Source organism: Sturnira hondurensis, unplaced genomic scaffold, assembly GCF_014824575.4.
Source record: "Sturnira hondurensis isolate 20B ecotype Veracruz unplaced genomic scaffold, ASM1482457v3 Scaffold0023817, whole genome shotgun sequence".
Classification (NCBI taxonomy): domain Eukaryota; kingdom Metazoa; phylum Chordata; class Mammalia; order Chiroptera; family Phyllostomidae; genus Sturnira; species Sturnira hondurensis.
In genome coordinates this window covers 6,519,888-6,539,679 of record NW_028096448.1, presented here as the reverse complement: position 1 = coordinate 6,539,679, position 19,792 = coordinate 6,519,888, and the positions used below count along the sequence as shown (strand labels likewise).

At 41.9% G+C, this 19,792-nt stretch overlaps 1 protein-coding gene across 8 annotated transcripts in view; it reads left to right on the top strand.

Moving 5' to 3' along the window:
- The window catches only part of KIF13A (kinesin family member 13A), a 210,188-nt gene that overhangs the window by 157,551 nt on the left and 32,845 nt on the right, over positions 1-19,792 (top strand). For 4 of the 8 annotated variants that reach the window (XM_037037895.1, XM_037037897.1, XM_037037896.1 and 1 more), the window contains exons 15-23: positions 2,148-2,234; positions 2,326-2,492; positions 4,872-4,991; positions 10,076-10,289; positions 13,957-14,119; positions 15,157-15,297; positions 16,042-16,191; positions 18,551-18,712; positions 19,237-19,410. In XM_037037895.1, coding sequence (XP_036893790.1) covers positions 2,148-2,234; positions 2,326-2,492; positions 4,872-4,991; positions 10,076-10,289; positions 13,957-14,119; positions 15,157-15,297; positions 16,042-16,191; positions 18,551-18,712; positions 19,237-19,410 — 1,378 coding nt within the window. The remainder of the gene's footprint in view (positions 1-2,147; positions 2,235-2,325; positions 2,493-4,871; positions 4,992-10,075; positions 10,290-13,956; positions 14,120-15,156; positions 15,298-16,041; positions 16,192-18,550; positions 18,713-19,236; positions 19,411-19,792) is intronic. The other 4 variants (XM_037037902.1, XM_037037899.1, XM_037037901.1 and 1 more) reach the window with 1 other exon arrangement.

Genomic DNA, 19,792 nt, shown 5'->3' with positions numbered 1-19,792 from the left:
AGAGTTCTTTTCAATGGCAAGAATGAAGAGAACACATTAGTGTAGAAATATACACACCAAAGTTTTATCATGTTTATGTGTGACAGATTACAAAGATTTGAGAGAGTATTTCCAGAGTACTTTTATAAATAAAAACTTAGCTACTTGATTTGAAATATTTGTACAAAGGAGTGATTATTTCCATATGGGAGTTCTACTTATTCCATAACTCTCCTTTAGAGTCCTATAAATATTAGGAGCCAGAAAATATTAAATGAGAAGAGTAACTTATTGAAAAACTAAAACTCAATAATACTCATTATTTTTCTCCATTAAACTTCTGATAGTTCTTTAGTAAGTTAAATTTTAACTAATTAATTATCCCCCTTATTTTTTTGTTTTAATATACCAACAAAATCTCTCTTTTTGATTAAAGGAAACATTTATAAAAAGACCAAAATTTTCAGCACTAAAAATTCTGGAGGACTCTTCCTTTCCCCCTAAAAAATGTCAGTGACTGTCCTTTAACTGTGTTGGAGGATCAGTCAGTGAAATCTAATCTAAAAGCTTTTACAGTGGGTTATTCAGGCAACTGACTTCACAGCCCCTTGATACCTGGTAGACTGTAGTAAAGTTGCAGTGTAAGAAATGCTGCACTGTTGAAAGATCACCTACAAATGTCCACTGGTCTAAGTTGCTTCTTCAAGGTTTGTTTCAGACCCATCAGAGACTGTTTGGGTGGGCACGGGCCAACCCAAACCCAGAGACGCAGTGCACATTATTTACAGTGCAATAACAAAAACTGTCTGAATTGTCTCCCCCCACCCCTGGTTATTAGTTTTGATTTACAGTATATTTGGTTGCTGTTTGGGATTTAAGCATGGTGTTCTTTTTATGTTTTTTTTAATTTTTATTATGGAAAAAGATATGAAAGTGGAAAGAATGCTATAATGAACCCCTGTATATCCATAATCCAGCTTCAACACAAGCGCCTCATAGACAATTACGTTTTATTCACATGCCCTCCACATCTCCCCCTCCCTCTTCTCTGGGTTATTTTAAAGCAAATTCCAGACATTATAACTTTGCAGCCATAAGATCTCAGCTTGCATCTTTTTTTTTAAAGATTTTATTTATTTGTCTTTAGAGAGGAAGGGAAGGAGAGAAGGAGAGAAATATCAATGTGTGGTTGCCTTTCGTGAGTCCCCTGCTGGAAACTGGCCTGCAACTCAGGCATGTGCCCTGACTGGGAATTGAACCGCGACTGTGTGGTTCGCAGGCCCGGGCCCAATCCACTGAGCTACACCAGCCAGGGCTTCAGCTTGCATCTTTTAAAAGATGAATATTCTTAAACATAACTTTAATACCATCACACCTAAAATAATTAACAATAATTTCTTATTAGTCATTATGTATTCAGTGTTCAGATTTCCCCAATGACCTCATAAATGTTGTTTTTCAGTTGTCTTTTGAAATCAAGATCCAAATAAAAGTGAACCTTTGTCACTGGTTATTATATGTCTTAAATCTCTTTTAGTATATGAGTTCCTCCACCCCTCCCCCAACCCCTTTTTTCTTGCATTGTTTGTTGAAGATGCCTAGTTATTAGCCTAGAGTTTCTTGTTACCAGCATTTTGCTCATTGCATCCATGGCATCATTTAACTCTCCCTCTGTCCTCTGTGTTTCCTTAATTGGTATTTACATATAGAATATTGATTAGACTCAGCTCAAATTTTTGTGGAAGTATTCCATAGGTGGTGCTGTCTGTTTCCTATGGCTGCATACCATAGCAGGTTCTCTCTCCTTGGGGGCATTTGCAGCCCTGGATTATCAGTGATCTCCAGCCTTTTTGGCACCAGGGACCGGTTTCATGGAAGACAATTTTTCCATGGGGGTGGGGGTGGTTTGGGATGATTCAAGCACATTACATTCAAGCTCACCTCCCAACAGGCCACAGATTGCTGCTGGTCCATGGCCCAGAGGTTGGGGACCCCTGGCTAGATCATGTGTTTTAGAAGTGGTTATAATTCTCCTATTCCTTCTTTAGGTATTAATAGAATACATCTATTAAGAGAAAGCCCCCCTCCCCCAGTTACCTCTTTGGCTACTCGGGCTGGGTTTTGTGCTCTTTACTGGTCAGCTGACCCTTTCCCTGGTGTTCCTTCAGGTCCTGTGTCAATGGCACCCTCCTGTGCAGTACCACCCAGCTGTGGCATGGTGATAGAATCCTGTGGGGCAATAACCACTTTTTCAGGTAACATCTTTGTAGTCACTAATATTTTCATATACATTTTTTGTGTGAGTGCAAAACAAGTTGATTTTCTCTAATGGTGAAAACCCCACAGAATTAATTTACCTAAGAGGAAACGGCGAGATTGGTTGAAAGACTTTGAAAAAGAAGCAGGCCCACCAGAGCATGACCTGGACGCAGCCAGTGAAGCGTCTTCAGAACCAGACTATAACTATGAATTTGCACAGATGGAGGTTATCATGAAAACACTGAATAGTAATGGTAAGGCCCTCACTTCAGATTTCTGTGTCTTGGGCAGTTCCTGATCTCACCACACTCAGTGAGGGATACGTATGTATGAAGTTGTTGCGCCATTCTGAAAATGTAAACACGTCACATGGCTAATTCCTTAAAAAGGCCATAAGTGAGGGGCTAATGAAAGTATTCCAGAACCTGGTCAGCGCCCTTAGATGTAATCAGGAAGTAGATGGAAGCTTTTGGGGACGCCGCATTCTCAGGCCAGTTGTCGAAACATTTCCGTGGTCCTAGAGTGCTGAGTGACTGTGACGGAATTCCTCCCCAAATTTGCCCTTGCAGAGCCCATCATTTTCCAGTCCTTCAGAGCATGAAAATCACCAGGAAAATATTACCAATGATCCAGAAATTTCTAATACAATCTGTCGGAGAGATAAAAGTCACAACATTTTACTGTAAACTCAATTGGAAATTATACCCCAAAGTGACTGACTTAAAAATGAGTGCTGGCTTGTGTGGCCAGGTGTATTGAGGACCGGCCTATGAACCAAATGCTTGCCAGTTCAGTTCCTACTCGGGGACCATGCCTCGGTTGTGGGCCACGGCCCTGTTTGGGGGCATGCAAGAGAGATTGATGTGTCTCTCACTCTTTGATGTTCCACTCCTTCCCTTCCCCTTTCTCTAAAAATAAATAAATAAAATCTTTTTTTGAAAGAAATAATAACTAAAATAAAAGCATTTGTAGGTTCTTTGCTTGACCTACACTCCAGCCTGTCTCAGATTCTTAAGGAAGAGATTCTCCTTAAAGTATTATTTCTAGATCCCTCTTTCCAGGAAGTTTTTAATGATTGTATTAAAGTTCCTCCTATCTATGTTTAAAAGAAAGTCCTTTATCTACTTTCTTCTTCTGTGCTTACTCGCTTATGTGAGTTCAGTAAAAGACACACCAAAGTTTTTTCTTGCTTCCTTTTGTAAGTCTGCTTGTTCCTTTTTCCATCTCCCAGTCTTCTAATCACCGTACTTTGTACCTGAGATCTGGATGCTGGACAGGAAAGATCTCCCGTTACCAGGCACAAAACTACGTTTCTAGGACTTGAACTATGGTACAGGAATATGGTTGATGGCTCCACTCAGGAGCACATGAGCAAGTTGGTTTCTGGATGTTGTCCAGCCTTACTTTCCCATTCATCTGTTCCTCAGATACCTGAGGATCCCTAACTTGAAGTGGGGGGGCGGGGGGGTCCAGGAACCCTGAGAGCCCTACCTAGGCTCTCTAGAAGGACAGCCTCTACCTGGCAGGGTGCTTAAGAGTATGTTGGTTTCACAGTTGAGCGCTTCCCTTAAGCATTTACTTTCTTACTGTATTCCCTGAGTAAGCCAATCCAGGAAGAATTTGAGCATGGCTAGAGAGTTGTTGGTCAGATCTCTGGCATATCAAATTGGGGATTCTGTTGCAAGAATAAAGATTCTGATTTATCTCCGTTTATGGATTTTTATCCTCAAGGACCCTTCTTTTTCATTATAAAGATAAGCTTCGAAGAAAAGGTCAGATTGAGAAACAAGTGTAGTGTAACAACAAAAAAAAGAGCGAAAAAGTAACTTTATGAAAAAAGTTTGGTGATTTCTCATTTTAAACATGAAGATTATGGATTAAATTAGCTATTGGAGCTTTTGACACTGCAGCGCAGGGTGGACCACAGCTGGAAATCAAGCGTCAGTCCACTTTGCTACTTGCTGCACCAAGTGGCAGAGTCCCAAAAGGCATTTCAAGTTGATGTTCAGGCATCAGGATCACATTAACACATCGTTTAACAACGTGCCTGTGCAACAAGCCTCCTGTGAATGACTTTTTGGAAGCCTGGAGGGACACGGCTGTTACAGGAGGGTGTAGGCTCCACACTCCGGCTGGAAGAACTCCCATTCGAAGAGAACTTATTTCTTTCAGTGAGGTTACAGAATTCTAGAGATCTCTATCCCCTAATTCTGCAGAGTCTCCTAGTATCAACTGAATCATGTATCATCCCATAGCACAGATTTCTAATTTAATCCAGTTGCTACCTTATCATGTACATAGTAAATCCCTGAATACCCAATGAGTATTTAGTAAACATTTGTTAACTCCTTCAGTCTTCTTGACCAGACCAGTTAGTCATCAGCAGCATGACTGATCATGGTATCATGGTTCATGGTATTAACATGAGTTATTCATTTGTATTCCAGATCTGGCCCTGCTCTCCAGTGTTGATTTTATCTACTTAAAAGTAATGTTTTCCTCTCCCCACCCGATTGCTTACCCAAGTTCATTGGTAAATGGAGCTTCCCTGTGGGGCACGTAGACATGTTCTGATGCAAGTACAGAAATGCTGGCTGCTGGACACTGTTCTTACGATTCCCCTCTGCTACTAGGTGGCTTCCCAGTAATAAGCCTATCTGCCTGGTGGTCGTCCCCTTGGTGGTCCTATTTGAAGATTCTCTTCCCTCTCCTGTGGTTTCAGACGAAGCTTCTCCACAAACAGTGGGATAAAGGTTTCACTGATTGGCATTAGCATGAGGGAGCTTGACCGGGTTTTAGCAGTGCTGCTGACTGATGCTTGTGCTCCGTGCTTTGGCAAAATCTAACGTGACTGGGAAGAAGCTGACCCTTCCTGCCAGTGGCGCTCTGCATCCTTGATTGAGGAATGTTCCCTTTCCAGTTAAGACCCCTGCCTCCCATGTCCCACCTCTACTACCTTCCCCATGGTTACAGTCTGGTAACTGTTCTTTTCCCTGTGCATCCAACAGCACAAAAGTGTTGCTCGTGTCATTGCTGCTGCTGCTAATGGCTTTATTACTGTTGAAAGCACAGCAGTCAGAACATCTTTCCGTATATGCATTTTCCTGCATTATCCCAGTAACAGAATAGAATAATGTGTTTTCAGTCTCTAGAGTAAATAATGATCGAAAACTCAATTCATGTGAATTAAGAGTAAAAGCAAGCCACCTAGTATCTGTAGACAATAATGCCTTCTCCCCGAGGATTCAAAATTAGGAATCAGACACTGATCTATTTCAGAGTCAATGGTAGCTCTAAAGTAAAGAACAATCATACAGCCCGCTTATTCCATCTGGGATTAAGAGGTCCTTTTGTCCCCAAAGAGATCTACTTCCCTTCATTTGGTGCCCTGGGCCTCTTGGTAAGAATGAATTCTAACTTTATCACATAAATGCCCTCCAACCACCACCACTCTCTCTTTTCCATTCTTGGGACACACAAGTAAATCTGAGCTCATTTCATAGCTGCATACCAGGTAAACAATAAACTGATGAAGAAGAGAAGTGCTCTGCCCAAAGTAAATGTGGTCCTTTTTTCTCTTCCTAAAATACCACCCTCTTGGTATCTTGGCCTTAGGCGCCAGACTCACTGCGTTTTAAAACAGCTCATTCAAAAGGAGGAAAGTGATAGGGGGAAATTAAAACTGTGGGCAATGTTTTGATAGTTGATTGGTCACTTGGAAATAAGCCAAATAATCTTTGCCTTCTATCCTAGGCCTTATTATAGAGTCAGATTGACTTACTGATTAGAGTGATCTCTTTTTTAAAATATAGGTAGTGATAAAGGCTTGAAACTGGTAAAGTTGAAAAGAAAATGTTATCAAATATGTATAAGAGAAAGGTGTTTCCAGACTTTTGTTAGGACTAGAATTTAAAAACAAACAAACAGAAACTCTCGGCCCCTGCACCTCTACCAGGGCAGAGGCCGGGGCCGGGCTTGCCAGGCTGTAGTGGAGCAGGTGCAGGGGCAGTTGCTTTGGGTGGCTCTGTCTTTCATAGCTGCACATTGGATTGTGGCCACTGACAAAGCCTGGGGAACAGTAGTGTTACAGAGCAAAAGGGGCCAAGGTTTGTTATGTCCGCCACCCTATAGGAAAGACGTCTCTCAATGCCAGAGATTTGTGAAAAGGAAAGGAAATGTTTATTTAATGCTATATGGACTTAAAGTAGTGACCCAACGTCCTCACCAAAATATCAAAGTTCTTTAGGATAACCATAGTCACCCACAGCACTTCTTCTCCCCCCTGCCCTAATCACAGGGTACCATAACTCCAGAAAAGAAGCACATGTCCGTGTTTCAGGCTGCTGTTTCACAGCTGTTTTAAAACCGTCAGCTATGTCGCCATCCAGGCAGGATCTCTAATTAATCCAAAGCTATGTGACACCTTCTCGTGGCCTACTGGCAAGAGTTCTTTTAGCCTTCTCCCAGGCAAAGCCTCTCCTGCTCCCCAGGCCACGCAGCCAAAGGGAGCAGAGACCCCAAAGCCGCATGGGTCTCCTCTACCAAAGCTGTAGGGGTCACCACTCTGGCCAAAACCACATGGTACTCTTCTCTCCACCAGAGCTTCGGGGGTCTTCACTCTGGCCAAACCACATGGATCTCTCCTCTCCTCCAAAGCTGCAGGGAGCTGGGGTTGCCACTCAGCCAAAGCCGAGTGGTAGTTCTCTGCTAAAGCTGCATGGTGATTCTCTCTGCCCCAGCTGCAGGGGTCCCTTCTCTGCCAGAAGCACGTGTCTCCTCACTGCCACAGCCAGGTGGTCCTCTTGCAGAGCTGCAAGGGGGTTTAAATCCCCGCACCAATCTTCCTCTGCAGCCTCATTTCCAACTCCTCCCACAATCGGCTGCACTTGCACTCAGCCTTCCCATATCCTTCCAGCTTTACTGGGCTGCCATAGTGAGTCCGGGCAGGCGTGGCCCCATGGGGTAGAGCCAGTCATCTCCAAGCTCTCACACAGGCACTGTAAACAGGGGGAGTTGCCTCCCAGTTACATCTTGGGTAGAAGTCACTTTCCATCTCCCTGGCTCTCAGAGCATGGCCACAGATATTCAACATATCTATGAAACCAGTTAAAGGTTATAGATATGTTAAATGACCATTCCAGAGGTTAACTGCAAAGCTGTTGCTATCTATGCAAAACAGTTCTCCATGGCCCTGCTCCATTTGTCCCTTCCCCCAACTCACATCTGTGGGGGAAGGGGTGAGGACATCCTAATATTTCTTGGATACCTTGAGTTCTGGACCCTGTTCCAAATCCCTTTTGGGTGCCCCCTCTTGTCTGCACCCTGTTACAATAGGAGTGGCAGTCATGGCAACTGCTGAAGCAGTTAAAGCAGCCTCGGTCACACTGCCTCTGCACGGTGTGGAGCCCTGCGGTGGAATCTCCTCCACTTAAGACTTAGGATCCTGTGTGTTTCTGAACACCACTGACTAATAAGCGGAAATGAGAGTTAAGTATCTTATTTGGGGTCTTTTAGCAAAAACCCTAGCATATACTTGTATGAAGTGGTATGTTTTCCAGCTTCTCTCTAGAAAAGGCTTCTCTCTTAACTCATAAACACTGAGCTAAGGATCTCGAAAATAAGGCCCTGTGTAAATATAAATCGATGTGAGGACCTTGTTTTTTACTTTTTAAAACTAAAGTCTGAATAGAGCAAAAATATGTACTGTCTGAGAAATATATTTTTAAATATATTTCCGAGGGAGCTTACGTTCTCTAGCCCTTGCATTAAAACGTCCTTCAGACTCCCTCAAAAAAATTTACCATGTTCATTTTTTTTTTGTTTTCTGGGAATTTGGGGCCTATGTCAGAAGTGCTGAGTCTTTGGGGACAAAGATTTTTACTCTGCAGCAAATGTCTTGTCCACTCATGGTCTGTCTTTGTGTAGGATTTTTTTGGGGGGGTGAGGTGAGGGGGCTGATGGTGGCGGTTAGTTTTCCTTCATGTTTTCAAGTAACATATTTTAGAGACTCTGAAGAAAACCATTCTGTTTTGAAAAAAATGCAGAATTTGAGAATCTTATATCAGCAAAGAACAGTATTTTTTTAAATTTGGGTTTGGCAAAAATAGATTTACCCTTATGAGTATGAGAAACACAAGAGTTTTCTCTTGTATTATTATTTATGAATTATTATTTTACAGATGAACAACTGTAAACCTACTTTTGCCACATCCTGTATTCTTTGACAGAGTACTAATTCTGAGCAAAACATTGGAAGTTAGAATACTACATTAATTTACTACTGAGTTTATGTCTACCCTAGCCAGTTAGCACTGATCTGAGGTCAGATGTGATCCTAGGTCAGCGACTTGCCCTTTCCGAGCCCCGTTTCCTCATCCCTACAGTGGGAGTGATGCACCCTCTTAGTTTTGATGATGCATGCAGTGGGTATGTATGTATAGCTCCTCTATGTGAGATACAGCCAGTAGCTAATAAAATTATTATTGTCATTGTGGTGGTGGTTTTTATTTAAAAAGCTCACTGATGCTGTGCACATCATGATATTTTCATTGCTTTCTACTTTTTGTTTTGTATGATTTAACCTACTTTTTTTTTAGTTGATATGCTCTCTTTTTCTCTTACTACTCATATAGAGATTGGTGCAACTTACACACTTATTTCACAAATTAATAAGGGCCTTCTTGGAAAAGTCTGTCAGTAGCTGTCATAGGGTGTTAGACAAAATCTTAATTTCCCACTATCAAACTGAGAAATCAAACAGAGTTTGTATGTGGAAACAAAACAAATCAGTCCTGGAAATCAAACTGACAGTCAGTATGTGGAAACAGAACATAGATAGCTCTGAGGAGCTGGGAAGTGTGTCCATATACAAGGAGGAAATTAAGTCCCAGGATAGTTTGAGAATATGAACAGGTATAGGTCACCTGTTCCTACAGGAAATGCTGATGTGGTAGTGACTTTCCAGGTAGTCTAACATACCGTTTCCCTACAGTCTGCTCATGTACTGTCAGTAACATTCTTCTGTGTACACGAGGCCAGCACCTCGGTCTTTCTCCATGGCTTTGAGTCCATTAGTCCTCACCAAGTGAATGTTCTCCCTCAGCCAGTTAACTCTTCAGGATTAAGTCTCACCTGCATCCCAGCCCCCTCTAGTCATGGTACAGCCCTTCTGAGCATGACCTATAGGTATTTTTATGCCTGTTCACCCATGTACGTATTGGTGATCTCTAGATCTGCAACAGCAAGAATCACAAAAAGAGACATTTATTTTTGTGAGTGACGTATCCTCTTAGTTTTCAGCACCTGAAAAATTGCCAGATGCTGTACTCAATATTTTTTCAAATAGACACAACGATCTGTAAGATTTGTTCCTCTCACATTACAGAAATTCAGGAGTAGTACGATTTGTGGTTAAAATCAGAAATATAAGCCGTTTGTCGTATACCAAACTGAATGCTAAATGGGCATAGAAATTCACCACCATAAAAATCAAATCTTGTATGGCTGCATCTTTGTTTGACATTATCCTAGATTTCATGACGTTTTTCTTCCCAGTGCATCGGATCTCATCCCCTCTTTTACACTCTGCTTATAGTAGATTTATCATTAGGATAAGCCCATCAAATTAAAGAAAACAACATATTTACATATATGGAATTTACGTAAAATGTTAGTGGGGGAAAAAGCTGAAAGGATTTCCCACAGGGCCTGTGCTAGAAAGGACATCGAAAGGCCGTTTTGGTGGGGGGGGGGGAGGTGGCTCTTGCGGAAGCAGCACGGGCTGACTGCCGTCTTAGCCACCACTGAACACACCTTGCCTTGTCTCTTGACTCACCAGACCCAGTTCAAAATGTGGTTCAGGTCCTGGAGAAGCAGTACCTGGAAGAAAAGCGGAGCGCCCTCGAGGAACAGCGGCTTATGTATGAGCGAGAGCTGGAGCAGCTCCGCCGGCAACTGTCCCCCGAGAGGCAGCCCCGGAGCAGCGGCCCAGACCGCCTGGCCTGCGGCAGCCAGACCGCGCAGCAGCAGGTGACGCAGTGGGCAGAGGAGAGGTGAGGACCGACCCGCCGGGCCCAGAGGCCAGGCTCTGGGGCTGTGGGGCTCAGGGGGAGCGTTTTGAGACACGTCAAAGGGGGATAAACCTGGCACAGGAGGAAATCTTAATCCCATTTCTGGATTGTTCACAACTGGCTTTTCTTTTCAAGGATGTTGTCCAGCCTCGGTATGCTTATAGTTAGTTGTTAAAGACATGCCCTGCCTCCCAACCCTTCAGTAAAAATGGTACCAAGTTTGAAGGCTTAGACTGTTAAGATATTAAAATGGAGATAGTCTGAATAAGACTTTCTCCTTATTTTTTTATTTCTTATTTTAGATTCTATTTAAATATGTCAGTATTAAGAAATCTCATATATACAAATTTTTTAAAATTATGACTTTAAAACACATGAGAACTGAGGTAGTGGTAGAAGAAATGGTAGTGATAACCCTGATAAGAACGATAAATTATTCCTAACTTCTGCTGTGTTCTTACCATACCTAGGCATGGTGCTAATCTTATTTAATGCTCCCAACAGCTCTATTACCTCTGTCTTGTAGATGGGAAGTCAGTGTAAATGCTCTGACTCATTTACCCATCTAGGCAATGAAAAGCCAGAATTTGAAAAAGCCAGGTCTGTCCAGAGACCCATTAGTAACTCCTGTGTTGTATTAATAATTATTAGTAATAAAAGCAACATCTGACATTTATAGAGCATTTATCATGCACGAGTGACTAAGTGCTTTACATATATTCACCCAAGTTTTCCATTTGCTACCATATTTTGTCATTTTCACCCCCTATTTCACACATGAGGAAACTGAGGCTGAGAGGTTTAATGACGCGCCCAGCTGTGTGGAGCTAGTAGGTTGGGCCAGTGGGATCAGAGCCAGGGCAGTCTGACTTCAGGGGACCTCCTCTCACTCTGGCGTGTACACTGCATCTCTCTCCAGCAATGAGGCGCTTAACTTGAGCCACATCCAGGGAAGATGACCTCTGAGAGGAGAAAAGGGGACCCTACCCTGCATTGGAAGGGTCACCAGAGTAATGCACTTGATTGTTCCAGATCAAGGGAGAAGAGTCAATTACACTTTCCCAAGGAGCTCTCTGCTCACATGTCTGGATACTAAATATGAATACTTATCATGCTTGTATTATTTTTTTATATTGTATTGTGCCTGGGTAAAACAGACAAAAGTTATCAGATGATGCTTTTTCTGAAGGCTGCCTTTTCCATATTTACTATGAGCTGTTGGCTTTATTATGCAATAGCTAGCTGAAAGTCATTGGTGTAATTGTTCCCACTGATATCCTTACTATTTATCTTTCCTATTTACTTTCCCATATACATAAGGTTGCAAAAGACAAAAACAAAGTGCAGTAGAAATGGTAGGTTGCTTTAATTACATCATGTAGCATTTCATTTTTTAGTTAAATGTCAAAAAAAATTGCTACTTCCCATAATACCACACTAATTCTTCTTGAGGCTGAAATTCTTAAAAAGAAACAGAGTAGAAAGGATAACATTTTAAAAAATGGTTACAACATTGATTTCACCAGGTTTTGCTGGCTAAAATTAAGATGCCATTAAAAATGGTCATTAAGAAGTTGGGACAACTTTTATCTAAGAAGATGGTGATGGCTTGCAAAATATTGAAGGATTCACATCAAAGTAAATGTTGAGGGTTTTAGAATCAAGTATATTTAAGAGCCGGTGAGAATTACAAAGAAAGTTAAAGATGCAGTTCATTCTTTCTTTACCCTTATAATTTAGAGTGAAGTGCAAATGTGTGAAAGTCCAACCATAATAGGGGATTTAAACAACGGTTTCATTAAACAATAGGAAGTGACACAATTATATAATTATTTATTTGTTGTTTATCTCCTTCAACTGAAAAATAAGGTTCATTCATTGAAATATTTCCAGTGCCTAGAACGATGCTGTCACATGGTGAGCGCTTAGTAAGTGTGGACTGTATGAAATTGTTGAGTGATAAGAATGTGATGGCCAGTTGGGCAGAGGGCACAGTAAGTGCAATGGTTGTTCAGTGGGAGGACTCCCATCACGCTGAGTCTGAAGGGTGCAGTTTAGGATAGTCAGAAGGTGGGATGGCATTGTGGATAGATGGGTTGTCATAAACCAATGTGAAGCGATGGAGAAGAGTAAGGTGTATTTGGGAGATTATGTGAGAAGATTAGTTGAGTCTAGAAAGTGATTTGCAGAGGAATAGGGAGAAGGAAGTCCAAAACTTTCAGGGTACATAGGAGGCCTAGAGACTTGCCCGTTTAGGATTTATCCTGTGGGGGAGGAGAAGACTTTGAGCTGAGGAGCTACCCAGGAAAGGCGGGCTTTATAGGAACAGTCTTGTAGTGGAGGAGGAAGAGCCTGGGTGCTGTAGGAATTTGGGGCAAGTTTGAGGAACATGAACTGGGGTAATGAACAAAACAGGAGAGAAATTTAGGAGAGGTTTCAAAGGAAGGATCGACAAGGCATTTTTCTGCATATTGTGGAAAAAAGAAAAGACTGGGCTGGCTGAAAGTAGTCAAACCTAAGTAACTGGGGGGGAAAGTAATATAATTTAGAAAAGGCAGCACGGCACTATCAATGTGTGATATAATTTAGGTCATTTTATATTAACATCTTTGCAGTGGGCCTCCTGTTGTCATTTCTAGGGTGAGAAGGAAAGAGTATGGATTTGGATGTTCCAGGCTTATCATTTCCCTATGAAGTGAGGGCAGGAGGTGTGTAAATGGTAGAAAAGAAGACCTATATAAGGAATAGCGCAGTCTGCTACACTGGGTTGCCTTTGAGCCCAGATTCAAAAGTGGAATCCAGATGTACTCTTTCTTTCATTCAGTGGTATTTTTTAATACCTTACATGGGCAATGTACCTGGCCAGGAATTAAGCGTAATGGCAAGCAGAAAAGACAGGGTCCCTACCCTAGGGTTGCTTACAGCCTCTTAGGGGAGGCAGACTTTAGTCGAATCACTGTACAGATAAGTGAAAAATTGTAACTGTAAGTGCTACTGGAGCAAAAAAATCTGGGCCTGGGAGAACACATATTCAGGTTTTGACCCGGTCAGGTTGTCAAAGAAGCTTTTATCAGAATTGCTGCTGTGTAGAGCATTGAAAAAAGAATTCCTGCTGCCACGAAAGTGCCCATTCTTGCCTTTTACCAGCTGAAGAAACCGTGTGAAGCACTTGCTTCTTTATGACTGCAGGCGTTTTTCACCGCCCACCTCCCTTCCCCGACCCTAAAGCACACAGAAGTCATAATCGTGTCTTTTCCCTAAAGCATCCTTTATTGGGTTTGGTTTGGTTTTATTTTTGCATCACCATATCAAAATCTAGTAGTCTTGGAATGTTATATAATTTTTTACAATGGATTTTACTTACATCAGTTCACACATCTGCTCCTCACCAGTGGTTACCAGCAGATAAATAAATCTAGCTAGATAAATAAATCCAGCTAGATAAATAAACCCAGCTAGATAAATCTAGCCCATGTGACCCTGATGGGAAGGAGGCCTGAGAGGGGCTTTGGTGGCAAAAATCAATAGAAAAATACTGTCTGAAAGGCGTTTCTAACACTTTCTAATAATATGACTCCCTTAGAAACTGGATTGCAGTTAGTTTGCTTTTCTTTTTGATTTTCTTATTTCCTCTTCTGCTATACCACAGGGATGAACTCTTCCGCCAGAGCCTGGCAAAGCTGCGCGAACAGCTCGTTAAAGCCAATACCTTGGTGAGGGAGGCAAACTTCTTAGCCGAGGAAATGAGCAAGCTCACTGACTACCAGGTGACTCTGCAGATCCCAGCTGCGAACCTCAGTGCTAATAGAAAGGTGAGAATGAGGCAGGGTGTGCACTAGTGACGACTGTAAGGTGGCGTAAACCTGACTTCCAAGGTAAGATCCCGAGGAGATCCTGAAGTGAGACGTGAGCCTGAAGTATTCATTCTTCTCAAAACTTCCTCTATAGACCTTCTCATCAATGTATGCCCTTAGATATGTTATGGTCAGAATATGAGAATTCGAGTGGCTTAAAGCATTTAGATGTTTTCATTAAATCTAGGCATGTGTAAGTAATCCCACCAGCTCTTCTCTTTCATATAAATGCCCCCTTCTGAAATGGGGGGTAGGTGTATGTTTCGTTGTAGTATCATCCTGAGAATGAATTCTACAAGGAAGGAAGACGGGAAGACTGGTAGGATAACTGCCTTTATGTGCACAGGAGAACATTCTGCAACCATCTGGGTGTTTCCCATCATTCTGTCTTGAAGGATGTTTTCTTTAAGGAGAAACTTTGTAGAATAGTAGTTTTTCTTCATTTATCCCAAGATCGGTGAGGGAGTATCTCTATCAGTCTTGTTGGGTTTGTTTTAGTCATTTGACCTTGGAGAAATGTACTCTAAGTCCATAGTCACAGAAGTAAACTTAACGTTTCGTGTGCTTTTTTGTATAAGGACATAAAATTTCCTTTATAAAGTTTGAAAAAAAATCAAGAAAACCATGATATTGAACAGTAAATTCATTAGTCAAATGAATAGTCCATCCACATAAGGATTGCTGCGTTACCTATAAAAATCATGTTTATGAAGAACAGTGAACACAAGGACGTGATCGTAATATGAAACTGTAGAGAATCGGGATGCAAAATTTATATTTTTGCTCAGGGTTCTACTTGTGATAAAAATTAAGTATGTGCCTGAGTATACATAAAAGGTGGAAAATAAACCAAAATATTCTGAAGGTGGTAGAATTTCATTTTCTTTTGTATATACTGTTGCTATAACCTACTTTACAGTAATAATGTAATGCTTTAACAATTCAAAAAGTTATAACAAGGTTTGTCTCCCTTTTGTTTTTTCTTTGTTCTGCAGAGAGGAGCAATAGTGAGCGAGCCAGCCATTCAAGTGAAGCGGAAAGGGAAGGGCACCCAAGTCTGGACCATTGAGAAGCTGGAGAATAAATTAATTGATATGAGAGAACTTTACCAAGAATGGAAGGAAAACGTCCCAGAGGTAAGAGAGATAAAATGTAAAGGAGATTTGGTCATTTTAAAAGCAGAGAGACTTAATGACTTAATGACTTAATCATTGTAGTGATTGGTAGTGTAGTGAATATTTGTAGTAGTGTTTTGAACATTTAGATTAAAAAAGTAAAGCAGAAGTGATCCTGAAAGGAGTGCTGAGTTATACCAGTAACGTAACATGTGATCTCTGCCCAAAGAGGAACCAAATGAGGATAACACAGTGTATCCTTGTCTGGTCACATTTTTACTGCCCTTCGAGGGAAGGGAAGTGGAACGAAATTTGTGCGGTCGTGTCAGTGATGTGAAAAGTCGGCTGGATGGAGTCAGCGTGGATTTTGTATTCATTAGCATGTGCTCACTCCCCTAGCTGTGCTCTTAGCTGGGTGGATTCCTATGAACAACATGAGAGAGAACACTTCATTTTTAGAGATTAGAAGATTCAGTGAAGGAAATGAGGCAACGCACAGGGAATAAAATAAAATAGGCTGCAGGTGGGGTGTGACAGGGAAGACAAGACAGTAACTAAAGAAGGGTCCTCTACTCGGACTTAGTCTCCAACTAACAAGCCCTTCTGTGTGCTGCTTTGTTCCATTGATGTGCTGTGATTCTAAGTTTACTTTTTTAATTTGTCGAATAAATGCTTTTTAAAAATTGTTAACACTAGTTTTAAATCATATTATTCAATCGCTGTTTTATTTCCTCTGTCCTATCCACTGACCTCTCCTCCTCTCAGGCCAAGAGACTCTATGGGAAACGAGGTGATCCTTTCTACGAAGCGCAAGAGAATCACAACCTCATTGGTGTGGCTAATGTGTTCTTGGAGTGTCTCTTCTGTGATGTGAAACTTCAGTATGCAGTCCCTATCATCAGCCAGCAGGGGGAGGTAAGGACACACCGACGTCAGAGAAGATGATGGTGGTTCAAGTTTTGGGGATTGTTTTCAATTTAAGTTCCTGAGGTTGATAGAGAGAAACTAGGCAAAGGAATCACAGTCCTCATTCTTTTTTCTCTACTAGTATCAATAGAAACTATCAAACTTAAGTCACAGTTTTAAAAGATTATTATAACATATTTTATATTTGTGGCTCACAAATTTTTTCTTTATTTTAATCAAGTTAAAAATCTTTGGAAACTAGATTCCGTTCTGGGCCCCATATTCATTTCCTTTCATCTCTTACCTTTGTATACACTCTAGTTCCCTCCTGGCCTCTCAGTGGTCTTTACAAGACACAACTTGAGAGGATTATTTTGAAACCCAAAGTATTCAAAGAAAATAAGCTTTATTACCCTATTGTGAGCACCTTATTTTTAAACTCTTGTATTTAGGTTATTTAGATATACTGGCCTTGTAGAGGCCTAAGACATTTCAGAAAGTCTTCAAAATCAAACTTTTTAATTTTATACAATTCATCAACTGATATTGTAATTTAAATTCAATAACACTTTTATTTTGTAGTTTGTCCCTAAATAACATGCAAGGTTATTTTTTGTGATTTTTAGAGCAGGCTTAGAATAAGGGGTCATTCTGCCCAAAGCAAACCCTAGAGCCCTGGTTGTGGGGTGTGAGTGCATAGTCTGCCTGCAGGTGTCATAACCCCTCCCCCGCAGCCCAGGGAACTTCCTGCTGTAGAAGACCACTGGGCTAGAGTTGTTTTTTCCCACATTAAAAATGGGCACAACTCCTGGGGCAAAGGGATCCAGTGGCTGAGTCAGGGTTAAGCTAGGGTCCATAGAGGGCTTTAGAGTTCCGTGAATCCCCCTGAAATTAAAAATGTATTCGCGTCTCAAGAAGCACTGAGAAAAGCTGAAGAACCACTGTCTTCTGTGTTGTGATCTCGCTTATTCCCTTCCCCAGCCCCCACTTTACCACTTCCTCATAGTTTCTGCCTTGTCAAATACCATCGACCAGTATCTCTCAGGTCCTTGGCGCCAGTGCAGATGGCTGCCTGGAAGCTGGGTCTGAGCTGCCTTTGAAAACAGGCTCACTATTTAAGATGACAGTGGCACTGCCAGAATGCACGTCATATGCNAGAAAAGCTGAAGAACCACTGTCTTCTGTGTTGTGATCTCGCTTATTCCCTTCCCCAGCCCCCACTTTACCACTTCCTCATAGTTTCTGCCTTGTCAAATACCATCGACCAGTATCTCTCAGGTCCTTGGCGCCAGTGCAGATGGCTGCCTGGAAGCTGGGTCTGAGCTGCCTTTGAAAACAGGCTCACTATTTAAGATGACAGCGGCACTGCCAGAATGCATGTCATATGCACACTGCAGTTATTACAACCTTAACCTGTTTTGTGAGAGATCACTCGGCCAATTACAACACTCTGGGAATGCACATTTCAGCAGTTTTCCTTTGATTCTTTGCTACAATGTTAAGAGAGATACTGCTAAACTAGCATCTATTCTGAGAACACCAGGAAAGTGAGGAAGTTTTAAGCCTTTGATTTTGGAAAAACAGTTTTAAAGGAACTGTGTCCTTATACCTTCCTAGTTCTGTATATGCTGTTTCTCCTGGAGCAGGTCTCACCACCTCAGGGAGCTCTTCTTCACCTGCTCCCTGCCCCAGTGTGAACGACATGCCACTCTCTGTTCCCAAGAGAATAGAAGCTTCGTGAGCCCAGTGACCATGTCTGTTTCGTTTACTGTTGTCAATACAGCACTCAGCACAGTTCCTGGCACAGTGTCCGTTCTTGGCAAATATTCGTTGAGTGGATACATTTATTCCCTAACGACGGGTACATGATCTCTGTCATAGCAGCTGGCCTACACTGTTACTGGGGTGTACCTCTCTGTCTTTCCCCACCGGGCTGCGAGTGTGCTGACAGCAGATGCTGCCCATGTCTTTGTCTCCTGGTGAAAGCACCTTGCCTGAGGAGGCCAGGTGTTTGGTCAAATGAGTGAGTGAGTGAATACATATACACACAGAAAAGAGGTGATTCCAGATAGAAGAATATGATAGTAGCCCTAAGCTGTTCATGGGCCATCCTGTAAAAAAAAGGATAAGAATGAAGAAAAGGCAAGTTACTGGGAGGTAAATTTGGGTCAGAGTCAGGCAGGATGATTAGAGAGACAAGTGGTGGAGAGGACCAGCTCTGGGAGTGTCGAGTTTCTCCCCAGTGGAGAGGGTGAGCCACCACCCTGAAGCTGCTCACCCGTGACGCTGTTACAGTGCTTTCTGCCTCGGGTCTGTGTTGTCTGAGGGGTGCCCTTTAACCCCAGGACCCTCTGGCTTCTTGTCCCAGGTCGCAGGGCGTCTCCACGTGGAGGTGATGCGCGTTACAGGAGCTGTCCCGGAGCGCGTGGTGGAGGACGACTCCTCGGAGAACTCCAGTGAAAGCGGCAGTCTTGAAGTCGTGGACAGCAGTGGGGAAGTCATTCACCGAGTCAAAAAGCTGACGTGCAGGGTGAGCAGACAGGAATGGGGAGGCCCAGAGAAATGACTTTTTCATTCAAAACAATTTTATTAAAAAATCTTAAGAGTTTTCTGTAGAGCATAATAAAAGTTAAACTTTCTGGCAGTAAATACAATGGTGAACAGTACTTTTTCCAGAAGTATAGCGCACTTTTTGACGACAGGTGTGTGATATTTCAAAAGCCTGTGTGTTTGGCGTGCAAGGAGTGTATGTTGCTTGGTGAATCATACTTGTCTAGTAAAGGTTGCATCTGTATCAGAAACTCAGTAGGAAAATTTTGGAGGGATGTGTGTTTTTGTTGCCAAGTTCCTGTGCTGTAGTTATAGAACTGTGTCACAGATCTCATTACAGATAGAACCCCCCAATGAAATGGTGCCAAATATTTTCACATGTCAGATGGATGACTGATTGGTTTATTTCATTGCTTAGTCTTAAATTTGAAGTAGTTAAGACTGCATAGTGTAATGTTTTCTTTATGGAATTTATAGTTGCATTTTTAAAATCTGTCTTTTCAGGTGAAAGTTAAAGAGGCAACTGGGCTGCCCTTAAACCTTTCGAACTTCGTCTTCTGTCAGTACACATTCTGGGACCAGTGTGAGCCTACAGTGGCTGCCCCTGTAGTGGACCCAGAGGTGCCTTCCCCACAGTCCAAGGACGCCCAGTATAGTGTGACCTTCTCTCACTGTAAGGTACAGGTGCCATTGTGAAATGAATTACATGGGAGGCAACAGACCTGGGTGTCATTCAAAAGTGTACTTGTACTTTAGAAGTTTTCCCCCTAAAATGTTTTATAAAAGTAGTATGTTCATTGGGCTTTTTAACCTCAAAATGTACTTCAATATAATTTCAAAAAAACCAGAAGTGTTTAAAATAAATTGGGAAAACCTGTATTCAAAATTGTATTCCCCAGAAGTGTGATGACCAATGACAGCTTGCTACATATTTTGATAAACTATTTTCTGTGTTCCACAGCTTTTATATGTGTGTGATAAACTTACATTCATATATATAGATGGGCGTAAATACGCACTCTTAATACCATGCATACATAACTTCTAATACTTTTTCACA